The sequence below is a fragment of the Pseudorca crassidens genome, chromosome 1 (assembly GCF_039906515.1).
Source record: "Pseudorca crassidens isolate mPseCra1 chromosome 1, mPseCra1.hap1, whole genome shotgun sequence".
In the NCBI taxonomy this organism is placed as follows: domain Eukaryota; kingdom Metazoa; phylum Chordata; class Mammalia; order Artiodactyla; family Delphinidae; genus Pseudorca; species Pseudorca crassidens.
This window is the reverse complement of record NC_090296.1, coordinates 173969431-173993944: the sequence shown is the minus strand read 5'-3', so window position 1 is coordinate 173993944 and position 24514 is coordinate 173969431. Positions and strand designations below refer to the sequence as shown.

The 24514-nt window shown below is 43.1% G+C and overlaps 1 protein-coding gene across 4 annotated transcripts in view; it reads left to right on the top strand.

The window, feature by feature from the left end:
* The window catches only part of PRKCQ (protein kinase C theta), a 159505-nt gene that overhangs the window by 27660 nt on the left and 107331 nt on the right, over positions 1-24514 (top strand). For 2 of the 4 annotated variants that reach the window (XM_067700760.1, XM_067700752.1), the window contains exon 2: positions 21646-21772. In XM_067700760.1, coding sequence (XP_067556861.1) covers positions 21655-21772 — 118 coding nt within the window. In that variant the 5' untranslated portion in view covers positions 21646-21654. Of the gene's footprint in view, positions 1-21347; positions 21471-21642; positions 21773-24156; positions 24270-24514 lie in introns of those variants that run through there. The other 2 variants (XM_067700736.1, XM_067700745.1) reach the window with 2 other exon arrangements.

Here is a 24514-nt window from a genome sequence, read left to right as displayed (position 1 = left end):
GCAGGACATTTTCTGTTTAGTTGTTTAAAAAAAAAATTGGTAATCAGAAGGACAGCATAAACTTCCTAGGCTTTGTGCCAAACTCACCTAATTCCATTTTTATAGAGTTACCACATGGGTGAAATACTAGAAAAGTTGAGAGAACATTTTTATGTCAGTAAGACATTTAATAGGATGTCTCATAACACTCCTGTTAAAAATATGAAAAACACCTAGGGAACAACAATTCATTTCGTATTCGAGAAAGAGGCGTCTTTAGTGGCGGGTCATAGAAGTCGTCTATCCTAGTCATCAGTATTTATAGAAATAAATGACCTTAGTGACGGCTTAGAAGTCAGGCCAAATGGACAAAGGATCAGTATATGTAATTTTAGAAAACGCAACTTCCTCTAAGTTCTAACATATGTTACTTTCATTCACCGATGAGCCCTGAAGTTATAGCAAGACAAAATAATTTGGATCAACAGAAAGGAGACTGGGGCTCTCATGATTAAATTCACTAATATTTCTTCCCCAGTCCTAGAGAACCATAACTTGATACTTAGCCACGTCACTTTCAATCACTAAAAATAATCTGAAAGTACTTCCTTTTCAAGTCATTTGGAAATAGAGTTAAAAGTTGGCAGCCTAGAACCTCAACTAGGAGGTTTAGTCTGACTCCAACTCAGCCTCTCCAGAGTTGTGGGGAGAGAACTGTAATGCCGGACCTGTGTCACCTTGGTGACATCACCGTGGCATTACTGCTAAGCAAGGAAATTCCTAGCTGCTTTAGTGCTGCCTAGATTTCCTGAAAGCAAAAGGAACCAGTGAGGGGAGCTTTGGTTCTGTAGAGCCATTCCATGTTTCCTTCAAACCCAGTCCTGCCAACTGTAGACTGGAAACCCAGAACTTTGTTTAACGTTTCCCAGTGGAGCAGCTTTTATAAGATGTTTCTTCTCTCTCTGCTGAGAGGTCATTCCTGTTAGAATGCTTTCTACCTCCGATCAGAACCAGCCTGGCTTCCTTAATTTACCGAAAGCCCAGCAAGGAAATACCTGGAATCAGTGGAGACAGGTCGGGCTAGATGTGCATATCCATCTTCTGCTCCAGAGTCAACCATCCCCAGGCCCCAGTCATGGCAGCCCCAGAGCATAGTGCAGTGGACCTACACCCTAGAGAAGCAACTCTTGCTTCAGAGTCTAAGCAGGTGAGCAAGATGAAGGGCGTTTCAGGCAGGAACTGGAGGTAGATCCTGGTGGGAGCCATGGTTCCATTCTCTTTGCTCCTGGAGATGATGTGTGTGAGAGATGGTACAGGGAAGAAACCACCCCCACTCCTTCCTCTTCATCTTTCCTCTTTGCCTGGAGACCATCACTTGGCTTTTATTCCTGTTCCATCACCAGGGAGGAAGCCCTGAACTGCAGCAGTCCCAGAGGAGGAAATGTGGGGAAGGGTGGCACTGTGGATGAGGAACCAGAAAAAGGCAGTGTTCCTCCAGCCCTTCCCTGACCCAAGTTTGCAAAGACAAGAAGTGTAGCTTCATTGTTGGGAGCAACTGGGGTACAAGTGTCTTTTGAGAGCCCTAGAGAAGCATGGGATGAATAGTACCTTTTCATCATCTCGTCTCTGCAGTAAAGAATAGCTGCAAGGAACTCAGTGGGAACCCAAAGTGTTCTTGACAAAGATGTCAGTATAATTCACCCAGTCAGACATAATTAAAAATAATTACTTACAGGACAGAACCTGCTGTACAGGAGATCAAAGTGCTCTGCGTGCTTTCAGAATAGACTCCAGACCCCAGAAAGGAAGAGAATGTTACAGCAGATAACCCACAGGTTGGTTTCTGTGGCACTGGAGTCCGGTCCCCGCTCCACCACCATTAGCTGTGCAACCTTGGATTCATGTCCTCACCTCTCTGAGCCTGTTTCCCTACCTGTAAAATATGGATGAGAGTATCACCTTGGATATGTCACAAGACCGTGGCATGAAAATGGAGGAAACATATGTAAAAAGCACTTCAAATTAATGTCAGAGTTTGCTATTCCTTCTTCTCATTGATTTCCCTAAGAGGTAAACTGAGGCAAAGACTAACAGAATAGCTTATTGCTCTCCATTCTTTTTAGAACAAGATGAAATGTTACTTTTAGACACAAACAAAAGTAAGAAAGGGAATCTCCCACTTCCGTCCAGCCAATCACAAATGTCCACAGTGAAGATCCAGGGAGAGCACGTGGTCCTCTTCTCCCATATCCCCTGGTCCACGCCCAGGAACTTCAGCCCCTGCCTCCCTCTGTCTCTTAAGCATCACAAGCTTGTTCCAGCAGCAGCCTGACCAGGGCTCACTCCCCTCGGAGTGGTTGGGAGATGTTGAGAATTAGGAGCGGGCATATTTTTCCAAGATATTGTAGGTTTTGTTTCAAGGAGGGCAAGCTGGTGCCTGAGTTCAGCCTTTTCCTTCTTGCAGCCCAAGAGCATGACAGAGGGACTTAGGGCCACTGCACGTTTCCTGCCTCTTTCTCTCCCAGAGCTTCTACCTGGACAAATTTGAATTTCAGATTTTTAAACCTCAGGAAAATACCTGTGTTCAGAAGATGGTTCGGGTTTGTTTTGTGCTGTCAGATGCGGGATGAGAGCAGGACATCGACACCAGATGCCCCATTGTCACATCCTCTTTTTTCTTTCTTCCTGTGAACAGGACAGGGAGAATTGGCTGCTCAGTCTGGGGGGCAGGGGCAGGGGCCGGAAGAAGGGGGACGGGAGGAGGAAGACTTTTTAGAGTAGAATAAAAAATTCTGTTTTGTTATTAGGACAGTCCTTCTATCATTCAGAAAACTTCATCAGTTATATTCTTATTTGTTTCTTACTAGTCTTGTGAAGTGTGGTACCCGTTAGTCTATGTGTTCGGCTGCGGTCACTGGCCTCCAGTCCTCTTCTGCCTGCACATCCAGGCTCAGGTGGTCCAGGGCATCGGCAAGGTGATTCAGTGCCACCACCACCTCCAAGTTCTAGCCGGTAGCAGGAGGCAGGTGGGCCCAACCTGGAGGTTACTCATCAGCTAGGCTCACCGGCCATTGGCCACACCCTCCTGCAGGAAATTGTGCCAGTGGTGAGGTGTCCGCCATAGGCTGCCGCGACCTTCAGATGCCCTCTGTTGGAGACCACCAGCTGCACGCTTCTTCTTCTCCCCCTCATCCTCCTTGCTCTCCTGGTTCACCTTCCCTGGCATCACTCTCCAGCCACACCTGTCTCTCCACTGCCCCACCCACCCCAGTCTCTGTTGCCCTCTGTCACCTTTTCCTGCTTCACCTCTGCACTCCATGCTCAGCATCACCGGTGGGCGTATCTCCCCCACTCCTGCCTCCCTCCCCAGAGCCCTTTCCCCCAGGCCCTTACTTCCCACTACCCTTGGCCGTGGAAGCCCCTCGCGTGACCTGGAGCTGGTGGAGGACCTGATCTGATCCCACGACTCCATAGGAAGAGGAATCTCTGACTCTACTCTCCCAGGGTGTGTCCCAAATGGGACTTTGGGAAGCAGTTCCTAGTAAATCTATTATAAATCCATTGTAGGTGGTTTCATAGTACCATTCAGTTCTTCCCCAAATGTGCATATGTCGATTCAACATCATGGGTAACATTTCTATGGGAAAAAAAATATGCTCTGATCTAAACTACCTATTAGTGAAGTTGTGGACCGCTGCTGTTTCCTAAATCGGAATCTCCTATGACAAGGATTGGAGGATTCTTGAAATCAAGAACTGTGGGTTCGATGTCTAAGAACCGCGCCCCCCCAGTACTTTCCACATACTAATCTCCCAGGAATTGATATTGAGTGACTTGTTAAATTACCAAATGTTATCAGAGCAAGGCATCTGAATGTGTGCTAGGTGGTACCCTGGGGCCTGGTGCCCAGTGACCTTGCAGTAGAAAGGGACTAGATTTGGAATCAGGAGCCTTAGGCTGTGTCACTTACAAGTTCTGTAGCCTTGAAAAAAGTCCCCACTGCTGCAGGCATCCATTTCTCCTTTCACTATAATGGGAACTGTCCATCCTACTGCCCAAAACTGTTAGGTGTGAAAAATGAATTGATATAGGAAAAGCATTTTCTCCTTTTTGTTACCTAGGATCATTTTTTTAAAAATTAGTATTGTAAACCTCTGAAAAAATAACCATTTAAAATCACCTAAGGGCTTCCCTGGTAGTGCAGTGGTTAAGAATCCGCCTGCCAATGCAGGGGACATGTGTTCGAGCCCTGGTCCGGGAAGATCCCACATGCTGTGGAGTAAATAAGCCTGTGCACAACAACTACGGAGCCTGTACTCTAGAGCCCGTGAGCCACAACAGCTGAAGCCCATGTGCCACAACTACTGAAGCCCGCGTGCCTAGAGCCCATGCTCCGCAACAAGAGAAGCCACCGCAGTGAGAAGCCCGCGCACCGCAAGAAGAGTAGCCCCGCTCACCGCAACTAGAGGAAGCCCATGTGCAGCAACGAAGACCCAACGCAGCCAAAAATAAATAAAAAATAGAAATAAATAATAAAAAAATTTTTAATAAAATAGAATCGCCTAAAATCCAATCCATCCAGAGATAGCACTTTTGATCCAAAGTTTTTCCCATTAAAATTTATGCATGTAAATTTATCTTTTTAAATGAGCGCCTATTATATACACTATGGTTAGTATCTCTTTTTAACTGTATCCTGTAAATTGAGTGAATAATAATCTGCTGGTTGTAAAATACTCCACTGTAGTTATATGTCATAATATATTTAAATAATACCTTATTTGGGGACATTGAGGCTGTTTCCAATTTTGCTATTATTAACCAGTGCTGCAGTGGGCATTCTTGTTTATATACCTTCATATACTTGCCTTATTATTTTAAAGTCATTTCATACATATTTTCTTCCATAAAGACTGTATAGGTCCCTTATCCAAACTATTACAGCCAAATCTATTTTATAATTCATATTTTATAAAGGTAATAAAGTTATACACTGTATAGTACAAAATATTCCTAGTAAGCTATGCATTGGGGGGTAAGGTATTAACAGTTATGTTCAGTGGGATTAAATAGACCATAAATAGCCCACATCAGATTTTGCTACAAAATTAGTTTGCACTACAGAACCATTTTTTTCCTATTTTCAGAGCTTTTGGATTTTGGAATTGCAGAAAAGGGATTATGAAACTGGCTAATTTACATTTCTTTAGGTTCTAGTGAACTTGAACTTTTTCATGGTTTTATTTTGCCTTTATAATATTCATTTTGTAAAAGGTATGCTCTTAGCCTTTGCCTGTTTTTTAATTGGGCAAATAATATTTAACTATTAGGCTTGATCTTCTTATTGATATTTAAGAGCTTTTCACATATTTGTCAAACATTTTGCCACATACTTTAAATCATGTCTCCTAGTTTGTCATTTGTCTTATACTTTGATAATGTTTAACACGTATGTTTTTTTTAACATCTTTATTGGGGTATAATTGCTTTACAATGGTGTGTTAGTTTCTGCTTTATAACAAAGTGAATCAGTTATACATATGTTCCCATATCTCTTCCCTCTTGCATCTCCCTCCCTCCCACCCTCCCTATCCCACCCCTCCAGGCGGTCACAAAGCACCGAGCTGATATCCCTGTGCTATGCGGCTGCTTCCCACTAGCTATCTACATTACGTTTGGTAGTGTATATATGTCCATGCCTCTCTCTCACTTTGTCACAGCTCACCCTTCCCCCTCCCCATATCCTCAAGTCCGTTCTCCAGTAGGTCTGTGTCTTTATTCCTGTCTTACCCCTAGGTTCTTCATGACATTTTTTTTTCTTAAATTCCATATATATGTGTTAGCATACGGTATTTGCCTTTCTCTTTCTGACTTACTTCACTCTGTATGACAGACTCTAGGTCTATCCACCTCATTACAAATAGCTCAATTTCGTTTCTTTTTATGGCTGAGTAATATTCCATTGTATATATGTGCCATGTCTTCTTTATCCATTCATCCGATGATGGGCACTTAGGTTGTTTCCATCTCCGGGCTATTGTAAATAGAGCTGCAATGAACATTTTGGTACATGAGTCTTTTTGAATTATGGTTTTCTCAGGGTATATGCCCAGTAGTGGGATTGCTGGGTCATATGGTAGTTCTATTTGTAGTTTTTTAAGGAACCTTCATACTGTTCTCCATAGTGGCTGTACCAATTCACATTCCCACCAGCAGTGCAGGAGTGTTCCCTTTTCTCCACACCCTCTCCAGCATTTATTGTTTCTAGATTTTTTGATGATGGCCGTTCTGACTGGTGTGAGATGATATCTCATTGTAGTTTTGATTTGCATTTCTCTAATGATTAGTGATGTTGAGCATTCTTTCATGTGTTTGTTGGCAGTCTGTATATCTTCTATGGAGAAATGTCTATTTAGGTCTTCTGCCCATTTTTGGATTGGGTTGTTTGTTTTTTTGTTATTGAGCTGCATGAGCTGCTTGCAGATTTTGGAGATTAATCCTTTGTCAGTTGCTTCATTTGCAAATATTTTCTTCCATTCTGAGGGCTGTCTTTTGGTCTTGTTTATGGTTTCCTTTGCTGTGCAAAAGGTTTTAAGTTTCATTAGTTCCCATTTGTTTATTTTTGTTTATATTTCCATTTCTCTAGGAGTTGGGTCAAAAAGGATCTTACTGTGATTTATGTCATAGAGTGTTCTGCCTATGTTTTCCTCTAAGAGTTTGATAGTTTCTGGCCTTACATTTAGGTCTTTAATCCATTTTGAGCTTATTTTTGTGTATGGTGTTAGGGAGTGATCTAATCTCATACTTTTACATGTAGCTGTCCAGTTTTCTCAGCACCACTTATTGAAGAGGCTGTCCTTTCTCCACTGTACATTCCTGCCTCCTTTATCAAAGATAATGTAACCATATGTGCGTGGGTTTATCTCTGGGCTTTCTATCCTGTTCCATTGATCTATCTTTTTTTTTTTTTGCCAGTACCGTACTGTCTTGATTACTGTAGCTTTGTAGTATAGTGTGAAGTCAGGGAGCCTGATTCCTCCAGCTCCGTTTTTTGTTCTCAAGATTGCTTTGGCTATTCGGGGTCTTTTGTGATTGCATACAAATTGTGAAATTTTTTGTTCTAGTTCTATGAAAAATGCCAGTGGTAGTTTGATAGGGATTGCATTGAATCTGTAGATTGCTTTGGGTAGTAGAGTCATTTTCACAATATTGATTCTTCCAATCCAAGAACATGGTATATCTCTCCATCTATTTGTATCATCTTTAATTTCTTTCATCAGTGTCGTATAATTTTCTGCATACAGGTCTTTTGTCTCCTTAGGTAGGTTTATTCCTAGATATTTTATTCTTTTTGTTGCAATGGTAAATGGGAGTGTTTTCTTGATTTCACTTTCAGATTTTTCATCCTTAGTGTATAGGAATGCAAGAGATTTCTGTGCATTAATTTTGTATCCTGCAACTTTACCAGATTCATTGATTAGCTCTAGTAGTTTTCTGGTAGCATCTTTAGGATTCTCTATGTATAGTATCATATCATCTGCAGACAGTGACAGCTTTACTTCTTCTTTTCCGATTTGGATTCCTTTTATTTCTTTTCCTTCTCTGATTGCTGTGGCTAAAACTTCCAAAACTATGTTGAATAAGAGTGGTGAGAATGGGCAACCTTGTCTTCTTCCTGATCTTAGTGGAAATGCTTTCAGTTTTTCACCATTGAGGATGATGTTGACTGTAACACGTATAAGTTTTTAGTAAAATAGGATAGAAATTTGTTCCTTTATGGAGCTTGTCTATGGTATATTTGAGAAATCTTTCCTAATTCCAAAAGGATATAATCATTAATCTACATATCTAGTATCTTTAGTAGTTTAGAGGGTTTTATTTCTATGTTAATATCATCAATCTCTCTGAATTGTATTTTGATGTCAGCTTTAATGTAAGTTTTAGCCGATGGGCACAGTCCATTTATTAAACAATCTTTCCTTTTCCCAGAACTTTACTGTCATCGTTGTACATAAGCTTTCATAAGTATTTGGACCTGTTTCAAAACATTTGGTTTTGTTCTGGTGATCTCTCCAAGTCTGCTGCTGCCAGCACCACACTATTTCCATTATTACATCTTTATTTTCATATCTATTAGGGCTGGGGTGGGGGAAGGATGAAAGGTGGAGCACAGGATTTTTAGAGCAGTGAAACTATATTTAGTCTGATACAAGAGTGGTGGATATATGTCATTATATATTTGTCCAAACTCATAGAATGACAGTACCAAGAGTGAACCCTTGTGTAAACTGTAGACTCTGGGTGATGGTGACGTGTCAGTGTAGGAAACAAACGTACCGTCTCGTTGGGGCTGTTGATGATGGGGGATGTTGTGCACAGGTGGGACAGCAAATATATGGGAGATCTCTGTCCCGTCTGCTGAATTTTGTTGTGACTCTAAGACTGCTGTTTAAAAAAATGAAGTCTATTAAAAAAACAAAAACTAGACATTACTCCTGAAATCGCAGAGCTTACCTCCAAGGGGAGAGTATAAAAAGCTAAATAGAAAACTAGAAGAAATTGCATTTCTCAAATATTGTGTTACAAATAGGCACCAGAGAACAGTGCTTCTCGAACTGTGATGAAGGGGGCTTCCCTGGTGGCGCAGTGGGTAAGAATCCACCTGCCAGTGCAGGGGGACATGGTTTCGAGTCCTGGTCTGGGAAGATCCCACATGCTGTGGAGCAGCTAAGCCCGTGCGCCACAACTACTGAGCCTGTGCTCTGGAGCCTGCGACCCACAACTAATGAAGCCTGCACGCCTAGAGCCCGTGCTCCGCAACAAGAGAAGCCACTGCAAAGAGAAGCCCGCACACGGCAACGCAGAGTAGCCCCTGCTCGCCGCAACTAGAGAAAGCCCCTGCGCAGCAATGATGACCCTACGCAGCCAAAAATAAATAAATAAATAAATTTACATTAAAAAAAACTGTGATGAAGGACCAATTTAAAAAAAAACAATTTCCAATATCTTTTAAGACTAGCAACCTCTTTCTTAACCTCATCTTTGAAAAGCTGTGTGTAAACTGTCAATGCTCTATGCCTATTAGTTATTTGCCACTAATCTGTGGTGGATTCTTTGTCGAAATGAAGATATTTATTCAGTCCACCTACCTTCTACTCTGCAGAACGGTGAAAGCGTATTTGTGAAATACTGTGCCGTTCTCTTAAGAGGGCTTGAACCCTTGTCCCCTGCCTTGGCAGGCGGATTCTTAACCACTGCGACACCAGGGAAGCTCTAAGCTTGGCATTTTCAAGAGGTCTGCCACATAATCAAGTACTTCTTTTTCTTTTTACCATTCTTTATCTTCAAAGACACAAAGTTTTTAATGTCTTCATATTTTATGTGTGTGTGATGAACACAGAAAAGCCCCCCTTGGAATATGAATAATCAGCAGTTAGCTAGTTGCACTCACTCACTGAATGCTTGCTACTGCATGTGAGGATGCTGCAGTGTCCAAAATTAGGACCCGTCACAAATATTAAGTGCGATTGGGCCGAGGGTCTGGCATCGGGGGGTGTAGGCAGTACTCATATTTTGTGTAGGAGAAAATCTAGTCATCTGTTCAAATCATATTCCTCACTGAGTGATATCTACAATAAAATAAGAGCGCAGTGGAAAGATGAATAAATAAGGACCTAGGAGACCTGAGTCCTAGTAACATTTCTTCCACCAATTAGGTAGATTTGATCACTTGCTTTAATTTCTCTGACCCTCAGTTTCCTCAGCTGTTACAAGAGACAGCAGACAGTTGGATCACTAAAGGCACTTTCAGCTCTCAAAAAGAAAAATGAACAGATCAACTAACTGATTTGTTCACAGATTGGTTCATTCATAACCGATTTATCCGTGTACGTATTCAAAAGACACTTGCAGTGAACATATTTACATGTCAGTTACTGTGCTAATCGTGGCGGCCGAATGAGAAGGCAGTATGGAAGAGAGAGATGCGTTCCCCCAAGTCTCCGAATTCCCTTCTTGTTGTGGCGCTAGAATTCACTAAGCATGGGGAAATGATGAGAGACAGGGAGGAATGAATGGGGGGAATTGTCTTGGCATCACCACATTTCATGTATTTGTGGAGAACAGAGCTTCTCAGCCTCAGCACCATTGATGTGTTCATGGTGGGCAGCTGTCCTGTGCATTGTAGGTTGTCTGCAGTATCTCTGGCCTCAATCTACCCGATGCCGGTCCCACCGTCTCCACCCGTTTGTGACGACCATCCGTGTCTCCAGGCGTTGCCAAATGGCCCCTAGAGGCAAGGTTGCCCTGGTTGAGAACCAGTGATTTAGAATCACCTCAGTGCCACGTACTGTGCTGGATGCCAGGAAAATAAAGGAGAGAAATACACAGCCTTGTCTTGAGGCCTTGATTCCAGGCCAGTGCTTCTAGAACTTAGATGTGCAGCGAGTCAGCGGAGGGCCTGTTGGAACCCAGACTGCAGACGCCCGCTTCCATCATTTCTAATTCAGCGGGTCCGGGTGGGGCTGGCGGGTTTGCATGTCTAAAGCGGTGCTGGTGCGACGCTGCTGGTCCCTCAGGATGACACTTTGAGAACCGCTGGGCTCGGGGGTTCCCATCTCGCAGGTGACGGGTGTCCACGGCAGCTGTGGCCGAGAATATACGTGTTCTCGCCTCACCCGTTCGACCAGTGTTTGCTGAGATTCAGAGTAATCTGTGGTCTTTAAATTGAGAAATTAGACCCCAGATGGGCTCCTAAACCCACAATAAACCTGAAAGGTCACAGGAAATAAAACCAGGGGAGGACCTCCTAAGCTGGAACAGTGACGAAAAGGTGCTTAGTTTCATCCTTTTGATTTCATTCTGTATTAACAGATGAATGGGTTGTTCATGGGCTTGTCCAGGTACCTAAATAGTATCTAATTTCAGTTTCCGTGGATTCTAAGCTCTGAACACAAACAGGCTTTTACAAACCACTCATTTCTAAGGTGGGGACATCCGTGGGCAACGAGAGACATGGGTGGTTCGCCTAGACCTGCATGCACACGTCCATCCTGGAGCGTCTGAGCCCCGCTCGGCCTTCTCCTCCTCGTGGTCTCCGCCCCGGTCTCCCTTTCCCTTTATCTCCAGCAGTAACTTCGACAGCAGTGCGTGTCGCGCTGGCACACGCAGGGCTGTGTGTGTGTTATTATTCTTCACAAAACTCTTAGTTCATCTTTGGACTGAACATTGCTATTTCCTCTTGCTATGACGATACCACCAAATACTGTATTTTCTTTGAAAAGTGTCACACACCCTCGGGAGGAAGTGGGGTGTGGTGTTTGAACACCACTGGGGGGACAGGGGTGTTTCGCTCCCGCCGTACCCACAAGTGACAGCCCGCTTTGCAGTTCTTGTTTTCTCTGTCTCTTAATGTTGAGTCCACACTGCCTGGCCACGTCATTTTACTCGCAGGATGAACAGCGAGAAAGTGGAGTCCAGGCTGTCAGAACCTCCTCTCTGTCCCCCTCTAGGCAGGGGTCTACTTCATTCTGAGGTCCCAAGGCTGATTTAGAACAGGGACCCTGTCACATTTTTGCATCCAGCACCAGGCTTTATACCTAGGAGGCAGGTTTAGCAGATACTTAGTGAGCGATGGCAAAAAACAAATGTACATGGCACTTCATTTCCTTAGCTAATAGTTTAGGTGAGTTCTAGGCCATGTCAGATAATCTGCTGAGTCAGTTGTCGTCGTCTTCGTCATCATCATCACCATCATCATCACCATCATCATCACCATCATCACCATCATCATCATCATCATCATCATCGGTAGTTAATTTCATCAGGGAGAATTTCCGCGGTTACTTTAGAAAAGTCCTATAATGTTATAGCTACCTTTTCCACCAAACACTGTTGTAAGCGTTTCATTCAATGGTTAATTCATTTAATCCTCCCGACAACTCTGTGAAGTGGGTCTGTTATTTTCCCCATGTTGCAGAAATAGAAACATAGTCGCACAGAGATTAGGTCACTGGTCTATGACTGTGCAGTTGGGGAAAGCTGGCGTTTGTACCGTGGCCCTCTCGTTGACACACCTGTGAGCTCCTGCCTGTGTCCTCTCCTTCCTGATGGTATACTGCCATGCCAGGCCAGGGAAAAGGGACCATGTGGCCAGGGACTTCAACTTGACCGTCTCAGTCAAGATGTCCTTTGGGGGCTTCCCTGGTGGCGCAGTGGTTGAGAGTCCGCCTGCCGATGCAGGGGACACGGGTTCGTGCCCCGGTCCGGGAAGATCCCACATGCCGCGGAGCGGCTGGGCCCGTGAGCCATGGCCGCTGAGCCTGCGCGTCCGGAGCCTGTGCTCCGCAACGGGAGAGGCCACAGCAGTGAGAGGCCCGCGTACCGCAAAAAAAAAAAGATGTCCTTTGACCGGGGCACACTGGGCCCTGCCTCTGATTGGACGTCCCACATCCATTCAGGTGGGGTGTTTTTCCTACCTGAACACCTGACAGGCAGAACTCTTCCTCTGATGCATTAGGAAGATTCCAGAGTATCCTATGTCTCATTAGAGCTACTGAGTTAATATGATGGTAGAGTCACTGAGAAAATTGTCTCTTTCCCCCCAACTTTATTGAGATATAATTGACAATTAAAAGTTGGATATATATTTAAGGTGTACGATCGGATGACTTGATAAACGTATACACTGAAATAATCACCACAATCAAACATTAACGTATCCATCATTTCACATAGTCTCCTTCTTTTGTGTGGTGAAGAGTGTCTTTTAAGAGTAAAATTTGACGCAGTAAACAGACCCATCATTAAATTTGCTTCCTGTACCAGGCAGCATCTTTGGCCTCGGTACGTGGTTACCCTACCCTGGGTAGAAAGTAGTGCCGAGGAGACCGACTTTGTACAAAGCAGTGAGCTCTGTCTGCTCTAGACTTTGGCCCCGGGAGTCCTAACTGATACCAGCCAGCCACCAGTAAAGGCATGAATGGAGAAGGCGCAGAGGTAGACAGTGCACACTTAGGACCACCTGGGAGAACTACCCAGGTCAGCAGCTTTGACTTCACTTCTGAAAGAGAGCTTAAGCTCTTCCAAGAAACTTCAACTCCGTTTATATTACCCATTCTTTAACTCTTCAAATTATAGCCATGCAGTAGAAAGATCATTAAACCACAGGTTCTGACAAAAAGAAACGTCAAATTGGTACCCAAGGTAACTGGGCAAGTAGGCAGTACAGAGGCTGCTGGGAAAGCCTGTCTGACAGCTGTCATGGGTCCTTGCTAATTAGGAACTGGTTGAACAGATGGAAACAATCTATGGGGAACTCTCCGTGCTTTCGCTTCCTCCCTGGCCTAACCTTAAAAGCCATTTTCTAACAAGGAATCATTGACTAGTTTGAGTGGAGGTACTTAGCAACCAAGGCTGGAATACAGGTTCAGTTGCTTACTAGCTGTGTGACCTTCAGCGAGCTGCTTACCCACTTAGGCCTCAGCTTTCTTATCTGTAGAATGGAGCTCATTATACCTATCTCACGGGCTTGGTGAGAAGGTTGAATAACACAAGCTATGGAAAGCTTTTTGCAAAGTTTTGTGAACCGTAGGAGACCTAATAAATAACCGTCTAGGCTATGCGTGTGCTTGAAACAAATGGACAGATAGATCAGGAGTCAGGGAGATGGAGAAGAAAAAACTCAACTTGACTAGTGATAAAGACTGGATTGGTGGGTATGGCCAAAGTGTCCAAGCAAATCCATTGGTCGTTGTTCACAGTGTCATAGGCAGTACTGCACAAAGGCTGGCCTCCCAGGACTGGCAGATGAGCCCCGCCCTGCTTATGGCGTGGCAGAGGGGAGTGGAGAAACATGGTCTCTGAAAGTCGGTAGATCCCCCCAAAAGAGAGGAGGGGGCTGGACTGGGCAAGCATAGTTTATTCTTCTAAAACTCATCTGTCAGATAAATCGCTCCTCTTCTCACGGGGAGCAGGAAAGGATTTCTGGATGAAGTAGTACAGAAATGAAGTCCTTGAAAGATGAGAAAGATTGAGGGGTGGCAACCGTGTACGCCTGGAGCTGGTAGAGCATCCAAGCAGAAGGAAGGTGTAAACAGAGCCGTCGAGATGGACTGCCGGGGCGTATTCAGAAAACAGGCTGAGTCATGTGGTGTGCGGTCAGTACGTTGATGCCAACACGTGGGGGCTTTTAACTAACAGATTGAATCATGATTTAATTCAGCAAGGATATGGACAGTTGAGTATTTGTGTAATGTGATCAGAGCTGTGTTTTCGTGGGACTGTCTATTCATGTCACCCATTAAAATTAGTGTCAGAATATTAATAATGCCATCCCAGTTTCCTTCTTTCCTATATTTCAATATTTGTTTTATTTCTACACTTTTTTTTTTTTTTTTGGTGGGAGAAGGGCTATGTTCTATTAGTCTGCTCAGGCTGCCAGAACAGTGTACCACAGACTGAGGGGTTTAAATGACAGGAGTTTGTTTTCTCCCTGTTCTGGAGGCTGAGATCAAGGTGCCTTCAAGGCTGGCTTCTGGTGAAAGCCCTCTTCCAGGTGTGTCGATGACATCTTCCCACTGTGTCTTCATGTGGCAAAGAAAGAAAGAGAGCTCTGGTGTCTCTTTCTCTTCTTATAAGGACACTGTCCTAATGGATCAGGGCCCCACCCTTATGACCTCATTTAACCGTAATTATCTCCCTAAAGGCTCCACCTCCAAATACAGTCCCACGGGGGCTTACGGCCTGAACATATGAATTGCTGGGGACACAATTCAGTCCATAACTGGGGTTGGGGGGAGTCTTGTTAACGTTCGCAGGTAGGAGGGCATGACTAGCTCTGTCACAAATCCCCCTTCCTTACTCGTTGAAGGTTAGGCCTCTTTCCTTTTGTCATGTAGCATGTATGGTCAGAGTTATTTTAGAATATTATCTTCATTTCACACTTATTATTTTAATTCACTTTTGAGACCATATTTAGGAGCGAGAGGCTAATATTAAGTCTGACTCTTTTTATTGTACTACTTTGTAGACATCTTAGCAAGGGGATAAAACACTTCCCAACTAGTTAGTCTTTCTTCCATGCACATTGCAAGGCAAATTAATTTTTTTATTATAGCTTTTTTCTACAGCAGTAAGCCATTTTATTCAATTGCCACTTTTACCTGAGAAACCTTTCTATCTCTTAAATTGAAAGCTATAAACTTAATTTGCCAAAATTTGCCTGATGTTTAATTGACCAAATTTTGGCTAAGCTGATGTGTTTGGAACTCATTGAATGTTTTTTCCCCTCATCCCCAAGCTTACTGTTGATTCATTTGTGTTTTCTATATGGTAAAGATTTGATATTTCTTTGAGACTCTCCCTGTGTCCCTAAGACACCGCCAGCTAAATTATAGCAATAAAAGTGACATCCAGATTTTTTTAAAATAAAGAAGTATGCTCATTCTTAGTTCACTTGCTGCAGAGGAAGAGGAGTCGTGATACGTTTTAGCTGATGAGAGTATAGAGAACTTCTTCTCTTGCTTTCTGTTTCTATGGAATTTCCCCCATCCACTTTTGTTAGGTGGTGGCAACCCTTCAGGTCACCGTGAAAGTATTTGGTGGCTTTGAATTGTGGCAGGTGAGTCCATCTGGATAAGTAGGTCAGTCAGCATCAGGGAGGCAAGAGACCAGAATTCTCCATTCAGTACTTACTGGCATATGACCTCAAGCGTGCCCCTGAGCAGCGATTCTTGATCATCTCCCTGCATTGTCACTACCTGCCGAAGAGAAATGAGATCACACTTAAAGGTGAAAACACTGAGCTGTAAGAGTAAAGGTCCTCCACAAATTTAAAGTACACATTAGGATGGTATTTCGCAGTTGGGATGGCAGAAGCGCAGAAGATTGGATGGACACACTGATAGTTCATCGTGATGAGTGCCAGCATCGTGATGACTCCATTAGGGGAAAATAAGTGCTATAGGAGAGACACGTGAGGGGTTTTATGGGAGCTCGGTGGCAGAGCACAGAGGAAGGTCACTTAATTCAGCCCAGATATGCTCCTAAAAGACTCTTTCCGTTCTCTTCCTACCCTTTTTTGGTATATACTAATAATGACCATAAAGTACACTAAAAAGTATATCAGTTGTAATAATAATAATAACTAACATTACTTTGAGAGTTTACTGTGTGACAGCCCTGTTCTAAGCACCTCCATGTGTTTTCCCATTTCATCCTCATAGCCCTTTGAGACGAGTAATAGTATTATCACCATTTTCCAAATGAGAAAGCAGAGAGGTTAAATAATTCCTGCAGTTGAGCTCATAATGGCATCGATTCTCTGCCAGTAACAATGCCTGGGATGTTTCCTTTGTATTGATTTCCTCTGTAACTGTCTGCTACCTAATCGGACCATAGAATACCCTTTCAGGTAAAAGAAATGCATGAAGATTAAAAGATGATGTAAAACGTTGCTTTTGAAAATTAAGTTTCTTAGCAAAAAGGCATTGAGCATCAGCTCGATATCAGACAGAGGGATTGACCCAGGAGGTACATAGATGATTAAGATATGGTCTCTGCTCTCAGAGCCCAAAGTCTTGTTTGGGAAGACCAACAGGAACTAATACATTGAATAAAGCATTATAGGGAAATACGGCTGTGTGAGCATTTGGTCTCCTCCCCAGCCCCACATTCCCCAGAGGAACGTGGTAATAGAGGAGACCCCTCATCACAGCTAGAGTCCAGTAAGTAAGGCACCTGCCTGCACTCACTCTGGAGGGTTTTTGCTAGATATGCTGCAGATGAAACCAGAGGGACTTCTATAGGTTGAGTCCCACCCGTCTTCTGGGGATATGAGTAGATCCCACCCTCTTCAAGGATTATGTAGGAGAAATCCTGGTGGGACCTTACTATGTCCCCCAAATTTGGGGGCTAAGAGCTGAAGACAAAGACAGAGAATGGGAGGTACAGGATCTACCCCACTCAGACTTTTGAAATGGCAAAGGTGAGGTGAACAAATATGACAGGTGCTGTCTCGCAGGGTACCCGGGGAGCTATGGGGGGCTGGGCGAGCGCTGAGTAAATTCCACCAAGATGTGTCGAGGGAGGCTGATGGAGGTGAGGGAAGAAGAGCTTCACAGAGGAGGTGCAGACTGAGCGGGAGCTTGGAAGATGAGGAAGCGGGGGTGGGGCAGATGGAGGCTGGAGTGAGATAGGAAGGCGGTCCAGGGAGAGGAGGCAGTATGGCTAAGAGCCTAGAGCTCCGAAACAGCATGACAAGTTGGAGAAATGGCAGGGGCTCTGCGTGATCCTAGGGAAGATCCTTTGGGACTGGGAGTGAGAGGTGACAGGACTGGGGAGAGAGACAGGGAAGCTGCTATGATGGGTCCAACGAGGGATGATGCAGAATCCCGCCAAGACCCCAGGGAAGGAGGAGAGGAGATGGGGAAGGAGAAGGACAGGTTGGTTGCGGTGGATGAGAGAAAGGGTGATGTCTAAGCAGGGTGCTAGGCTGGGAGTCATGGTCCCAGTCACTGAGCTGATAAAACAGAAGAAGAGGAGGATTCCAAAGGCAAGACAGTGAGTTCCTTTCGCACCTGGCAGGTTGGGGGGTCCCCAGGAGCTGTCCAGGAGAGACTGGATGTGTGCTTTTATTCCTCGGACGAGCGGTCCGTAGAGGGACCCGTGTGTTGCCGGAACAGCCTGAGCTGGCCAGTCAGTCTTACTGCACACATTGTTTGCTGTAGAGGGCGAGGCTACTGTGATGGGCAAGAAAGAGATTATGAAATCCACACGCCACAGAGAGACTGGGGGAAGACAGTCCTGAGAGATGCGATTCCAGTGCGTGCATTTCTGTACACAAGTAATTTTCCTTTCTATTTTAGCACCCCTTCTCCTTTACCATCAGCTCTGCGCACAAAAAACCAGCCCACAAAAATCTGTTATGTTAATTTCATCCTCATGTGCGTGTTACGCATCTTCTAGGCTCTTGAGATTTGCATGTATATACATACATATACATATATTGGTACATACACACGAGTGTTCAACAAATTTACGCTCACACAGTATTGTATGGAAGTGTATGATGCATGTTGTCCTTGCCATTGTTAGGGAAGAGCATTTCTAAAATATTTGCTAATTGCACAGGTAAAATAATAATATTGTTTTAAAACAATAATATTTATTATTATATTAATATTAATTATATTGATATTATTAATATAAAATATAATAAAATTATTTTTATAATATTTTATTATTATAAAATGATATTATTAAATTGAATTGAATATTAATGGATCCTCAAAGAAAATGCATTATCAGGTTCCAATGTTATTTTTTTCTCAGCTATTTGCACCAAAATGCAAAATTTCAGGAAACCTTAAATACTACAGAGTAAAAGATGTTTTCTTAAGGCTCTAACCATTTCCCTTTAGTAAACTGAAACTATGCTGGCTTACTTCAGATTTTAGTTTAATATTTTATTATATGAATTCTCAGTTTCCTAATGTATATTCTTTATATAACCTCTGAATTTATAATCTATGCCTTGAAATGCCAGTGGCATATTTCTTAATTTTGGCTTTTAAATTATCGTATGGCAAAATTGACCTTTGTTTTGGGTGCATCCTTCTGTGAATTTAAGTCTAGATTTCTGTGACTACCACCACAATCCGGCTCTAGAACAGTTGGATCTTCCCCCAGAACCTGCTCGTGTCACCCTTTTATAATCATACCCTGTTCCCTACCCAAACCACTGGTAACCACTGCTTCTTTTCTCCATATAGTTTTGTCTTTTCAAGAATGTCATATAAATGCAATTATATAGTATCCTGCTTTGTTTTGTACATCTTAAATTGCTCACAAGGCTGAACATTTTCCTACAAACTAGTTACAAGTATGTTTTTTGTATTTTGTGTAGTTTGTGTCATTGCCAGTTATTTAGTTGGGTCATGGGTAGTGGTTTGGGGTTTTTTTTTCCCCTACACATTTGTGTATGCTTATTATATAAGAATGATGCTAACTTATTTTCTGTTGCATTTACCGTAGATATTTTCCTTAAGTCTTTGCCTTTGCATTTTGTTATTTTCTTTAAGTGTGTATGACCTTACACATAGTGATATTGTTTGATGTAGTAATACTGGAATTCTCTGGTGATCTAGTTTGATGCGTTCTTCCTAAATTAAAAAAAAATGTAAAAGGAGCTCATCACAGCATTATTTCTATTATGGAAAAACTGGACACAATCTAAATGTGGAATTATAAGACTTCAGTAAAGCAGATGATGGAGCTGTCCCTCAGTGGGCTGTCATGTAAGAATTCAAAGGATGCTTACAGAGATGACATAGTAGCTTGGACAATTTTTTTGGTAAAAGTTAAAAGTCAGATACAATCTCATACACACAGTATGAGCACAGCATATAAAACAAAACCGTAGACTAGAGAAAATCCATTAAAATAGTAACCGTGATTTGCTTCTGTCAGTGGAACTATGAGAAGTCTTTTACCAATTTTGTGTATTTTCTTCATTTCATGATGATTGCCTATTACTGTTACAGAAGGGGAAAAGATTCTGGGCAGCTCAGCAATAAAATGCTACCTTTTGCCTTTAAAAGGCACCCCCTGAGCTTGAGGCTTTATTGAACAACGTGTGAGGTTAAGCACACAGATGCCAGTTCTGCTTTCTAAATGTCAGAATGTCACTGTGACTAGACCTTTAGAAAGACAGTGGCTTGGCTACCAGACAGATGCATGCATTGGGCAGATCATCAAAATGCTATTGGGTGAGGGGATAGGGAAGGCGAGTCTGGTGAACTGGCAAGGGAATCAGGATGGCTGTGGATAGGAAGTCAGTTGATGTCTAAGCCAGCCCTGTTGGGGGAGGGGGTTTTGCAGTAACTCTGTTCCTTACTGTGATAGAACCCCTGGGGACACTAGACCTTTCAGTCTGTTCCCCAGACAGATTTTCCCAGGTGCATGTTGAGCTGCTGTTGCCTAATTCTGAACCCAGCCTGGAAATAGCAGAGTGACACATCCATCAGTAAAGGTCAGAGTGGTTGTAACTCGGACTTTATGAGTCAGTGATCCCTCGAGGCTCAAGTCAGAATTAATTACTTACCTTCACTTGTGTTAAGGAAATCTTCAAAACGTCCACACGTGGTAAATACTCGCATAAATGATGCTGGTTCTTGGTGATTGTTCCTGATTAGTGGAGGAATATAGATTTGTCTGAAAGATCTACGTGGTCCAGGAATGGGGGTCTCAAAGTTTTCTCTGGAGAATTCTCTGTTCTTAGCCAGGCTTCTGCCCAAGAGTTCTAAGCTCAGAGGGGGAAGGGGGCCCCCTAAAGACAAATCTGGAAGTCATCTAGCTGCTAATTCAGCAGAGTGACATATACAGAATGTGTTTCCAAGGCTAAGAACTCCTGACAAATCATGGTGATTCCATAACCATCTCCTTTAGTTAAACCTGCTGAATTGCAGGAAATTGGGACTCTCTTAACCTCCATGAAATTAACAGCAGTGATCAAGACCCCCTAATTTGTCTCTCTGTTTGTTCAAAAAATACCCAGGCTGCCGGCATTCCAGAGGACTGGCAATCTTTTATGGCTCTGTCGGATTCAGGGTTATGGGCCCAAGATTTCCAGTTGTGTCGTTGATTCTCACACCTGGGATCCTGTTACTCTGAGTAGTTTTCTTCCTTCACAAAAAGGTAGAAAAGATGACTAAGGCTTTCTTCTTGATATCTTTGGCTTGCGTAAGAAGGGGAAAATTCGTGAGGCAAAATTGTTTCAAGAGAAAGAGGAAGCAAAGACGTAACTCTATCACTGAATACCAGGCAATAGTTTCAGATTCATGGAACCTCCTGGAAAAGTAGGTTCAAAAAAGGGTTGAAGTAAATGGACAAAACAAAGACAAGGAAGGAACAACAGGTGAAGAATCAGACTGGAAAATTCTGGAATTTGTAGCCAACACTACAATGATTTTCACCGATATCTCCGGGAAAGTGTAATTATTAGTTCTTTGGCTTTTACGAAGGACTTTGTTTCTCCTTCCACAATGAAGTGGTATTTTACGGTGGTCAGTGATTTAGGGTTTTTAAGTGGTTTGTAATATTCAAGAGCTTAATTTATCTATATCTATATGTATATGTGTGTATGTGTGTCTAAACTAAACAGAGATCAGCTGCTGAATAGATATCTAGAGCCAATTCCATCACACACATAAATAGCCCATGTAAGAATTTCGTGGTGTCATGTTCAACTGGTGTGACTAAAATAGACGCACTGTTTGTAAACTCATTTTCTTATTACTGCGTGTTGTTTCCTGGGTACCTTCTTGAATAATATTGATAGAAGAAGTAAAATGTTGGAAAGCCTCTGCTTCTCTCTGCAACTATTAAATAAAACTCCATTCGATTAAGAGTGGAACTTAGGTCTAACGGACAAGGTTCAATAACGCTGAAGTCCTGAACGCCACTTTCTCTGGCTAGTCAGTCTGTGGTTTGGGGTGAGCCCAATAGTGTACTGTGCAGAAGGGGAAGTAAAACATTTGTTTGAATGGATAGTTGAGCCATTTCAGGCTCTGGCTGTCAGAGATAAAGCACTGGTTAAGTGGGGGTGGGACACCCACAATAATATATTTCACAGCCCCCAAACAGCTTCTGTCTTTTGTCGCTTTTCAGGGAGCGGCCATGTCACCGTTTCTTCGAATTGGTTTGTCCAACTTTGACTGTGGGTCCTGCCAGCCGTGCCAGGGAGAGGCCGTTAACCCTTACTGTGCTGTGCTTGTCAAAGAATATGTTGAATCAGGTAAGCTTGAGTGGGTGGTGTAGGTGGGGTGGGAGAGGAGGAGGAAGACCCTGCTATGAACCGGGAAGCAAGGTCTTCCGGGATCTTCAAGGTCATCTGGCACAGCCTAATTTTCCAGCTCAGGAAACTGATACCCGGGGAAGCCAAGTGCTTTCTCAAAGGCATATGGGCTTAGTAACAGCCTCTGAACTAGACCTGGTCTCCTGCCTCATGTTCTACAATATTTCATGGTCCCATTTTCCACATAAACAAAGGAAAGGAGAAATGAGTTGAGGACATTATTGTGAAGAGTTACGGGGGAAAAAAAAATCTAATGAGCTGAAGTAAAACATGGTGGTGTTAAGTCTGGTTGTTGTCAGTGATTATAGATAAAGTCTGCATAATCTTAGAATTAACCCCAAAGATGGTTTACTGCTTCTTTGGCCAAGCTCAGATGAATAGTACAAAGAATATATGATTAGCGCTTAGAGTCCAAATTACAGAAAACTTAACTTCTGTGTTTACTAAAACCCTGGTTGAGTGAAAGAATACTCATATTTTGTCAAATTTAAATATTTATGAGAAGTTCATGGTGAGGGGGAGAGAGTGACAGTCTTCCCGGATTCCTTTGTGGGTTTAAATCATTCCATTAAAATAATTATTCTGTCTGGAGTCTCTCCATGATCACTTCAACTGTTCCCACCCTCCCTGATCCCTGTCTCTGTATTTTAAGATTCTCATGGACTTTCTTAATAAAAAAAAAGGCAGGAGGAAATTTACATCCCATGATTTTTCCAGCTTCACTGCCTTCCTACACACATTCTGGTTTTCACAGAGACTTCGTAGGGAAGTCTGATTGCCACCAATGCAGAATCCCAGTAACAATAGGAGCCATTATAGTTCGTTTACAGAGAAAGCATTTATGGAGCACCTACTGTATACTGGGTCAGAATACGTGCCTTTCCTCTAGAGCTTCTTTCCTAGCAGAGGAAGATAGGCAAGAAAGAAAAATATCATGTAGTAAGTCATGTGAAATGAAGACATTAAAGCAGGGTAGTGGGGAGAGAGAAGGATTGGGGCTGGAGAGACAGGTGGAGAGAGACAGAAGTCCTCAAAAAAATAGTCCTTTAAGGGGGTGACATTCACAGGTGCAAGAGGAACCTGATTTTGCAGTTGAGAACCTCCAGCTAGATGTTTCCAGCTCAGAACCCTGGGGTTTCAAATCCTGGTGTGTTGGCTTTTCTCTCCCTTCTAAGACTTCTGCTCTGTGGTTGACTGACTTCAGCCTTCCAGACCCTGTGAGCACATGAAAGCGGGGAAGACTGTCTGATGATCTCGATTTCCCTTCTGCCCAGGTTTCTCTCCTGTTTAGTTAAAAGTGAGAGTGGCATTTGCTCCCAATCTAAGACCTTTCAAAGGTCACCAAAATCTTTGAAGTGTGCAACGTCTGAGTTTTTCAAAGCTGCTTTCGACTTAATGTCCCCGGGATCCAGTTCCCTTTACAACCACAGCTCTCACTGACATTTGCCTCTTGAGAGCCTTTCTAAAATTTCTTCTTCTTTTGGCCTTGCCTTTGAACTTAGTCTAATCAGCCGTATGGATCCAGAGAACGTGTCGAAAAAGACTGTTTTTCCAAAAGGTTAGGCTGTGGAGTTTAGAGGTTTGGGGTGTCGATTTTGTTTTAGTTTTGTTCGGAAAAGAAATCACTCTGAACGTGATCATTCAAATATTACTTCTCTAGAGTTTAAGCACATTTCAGTCTTGGGGGTGTGAGGCTGCATTTTACGTAAAGCAGTAGAACAGGGACAAACAGGACACAGTGCTGTCCGTCTGGGAGCCTTTGAAAATGGCAAAACCCACTTTAAATAGATAGGAGCCTGAGTTCTGGCTCCCTTTTTAAGTGATTGCAAACATTACTGAATGAAGGTGTAAAAAATGCCTTGCCGTGGGAATTTCTGTCCTTTTTCGGGGTGTGGAGAATGGTTGTGGTTGGGAGGAATTAAAGGAATTATGAGGGGTGGCTTCAAGCCTGTGGAAGTAAAACGTTACTCCGATCACTAATATTGCCGTTGCTTTTTCTTATAGTCCGATCCTGAGTTAAATTTCTTTTAAACAAGACATAAAAATCTTCCCCTTCCTATTCCACGCTCAACACTGTCAGAGTTTATACCGCTAATAGCCAGGTTTACCTAAAATTTGAAGTCTCAGCTTCTTCAAATCCTTGTATACCTCCCGGAGAATAATTTAGCAAATGCTAAATGCCCATTCTGCTTTTAGCATCATGCGCCGGAGAGAATCAGGATTCAGAACTGCTTTGTTGCCCTGTTTTAAGTGAATTTTTCCTTTTGCTTTATCAACATCTCTGCGTTGCTAAATCTGCCACTTTGTGTGCTTATGATCACAAGAAACACACACTGAAATACAGCTGCAGTTTTCCGCTCCTGAAATGATTAAAGAACAAATACTATGGAAAATCCAATATGGATGAGAGATAGGACAACACTGCTTAATCCCACGAGTAAGTCCAGTCGCCTGGTGGTTCTGGGGAAGTTCCCTTAAACTATATCATCCTGACCTTGGCTCCTGTTACTAACCATTTCCAGGACCCCCACCAGCCTGCAGGTCTACAGCCGGCTTCACTGGCTCTGGGGATGGGGACCACCACCCCTCCGGAATACTTGTTAATTTTTGCTTAGGGTGCATGGCTTATGTAAAATATATCCTCATTTGCAAATGAGGGAAGGAAATAACGGCTCATGATGT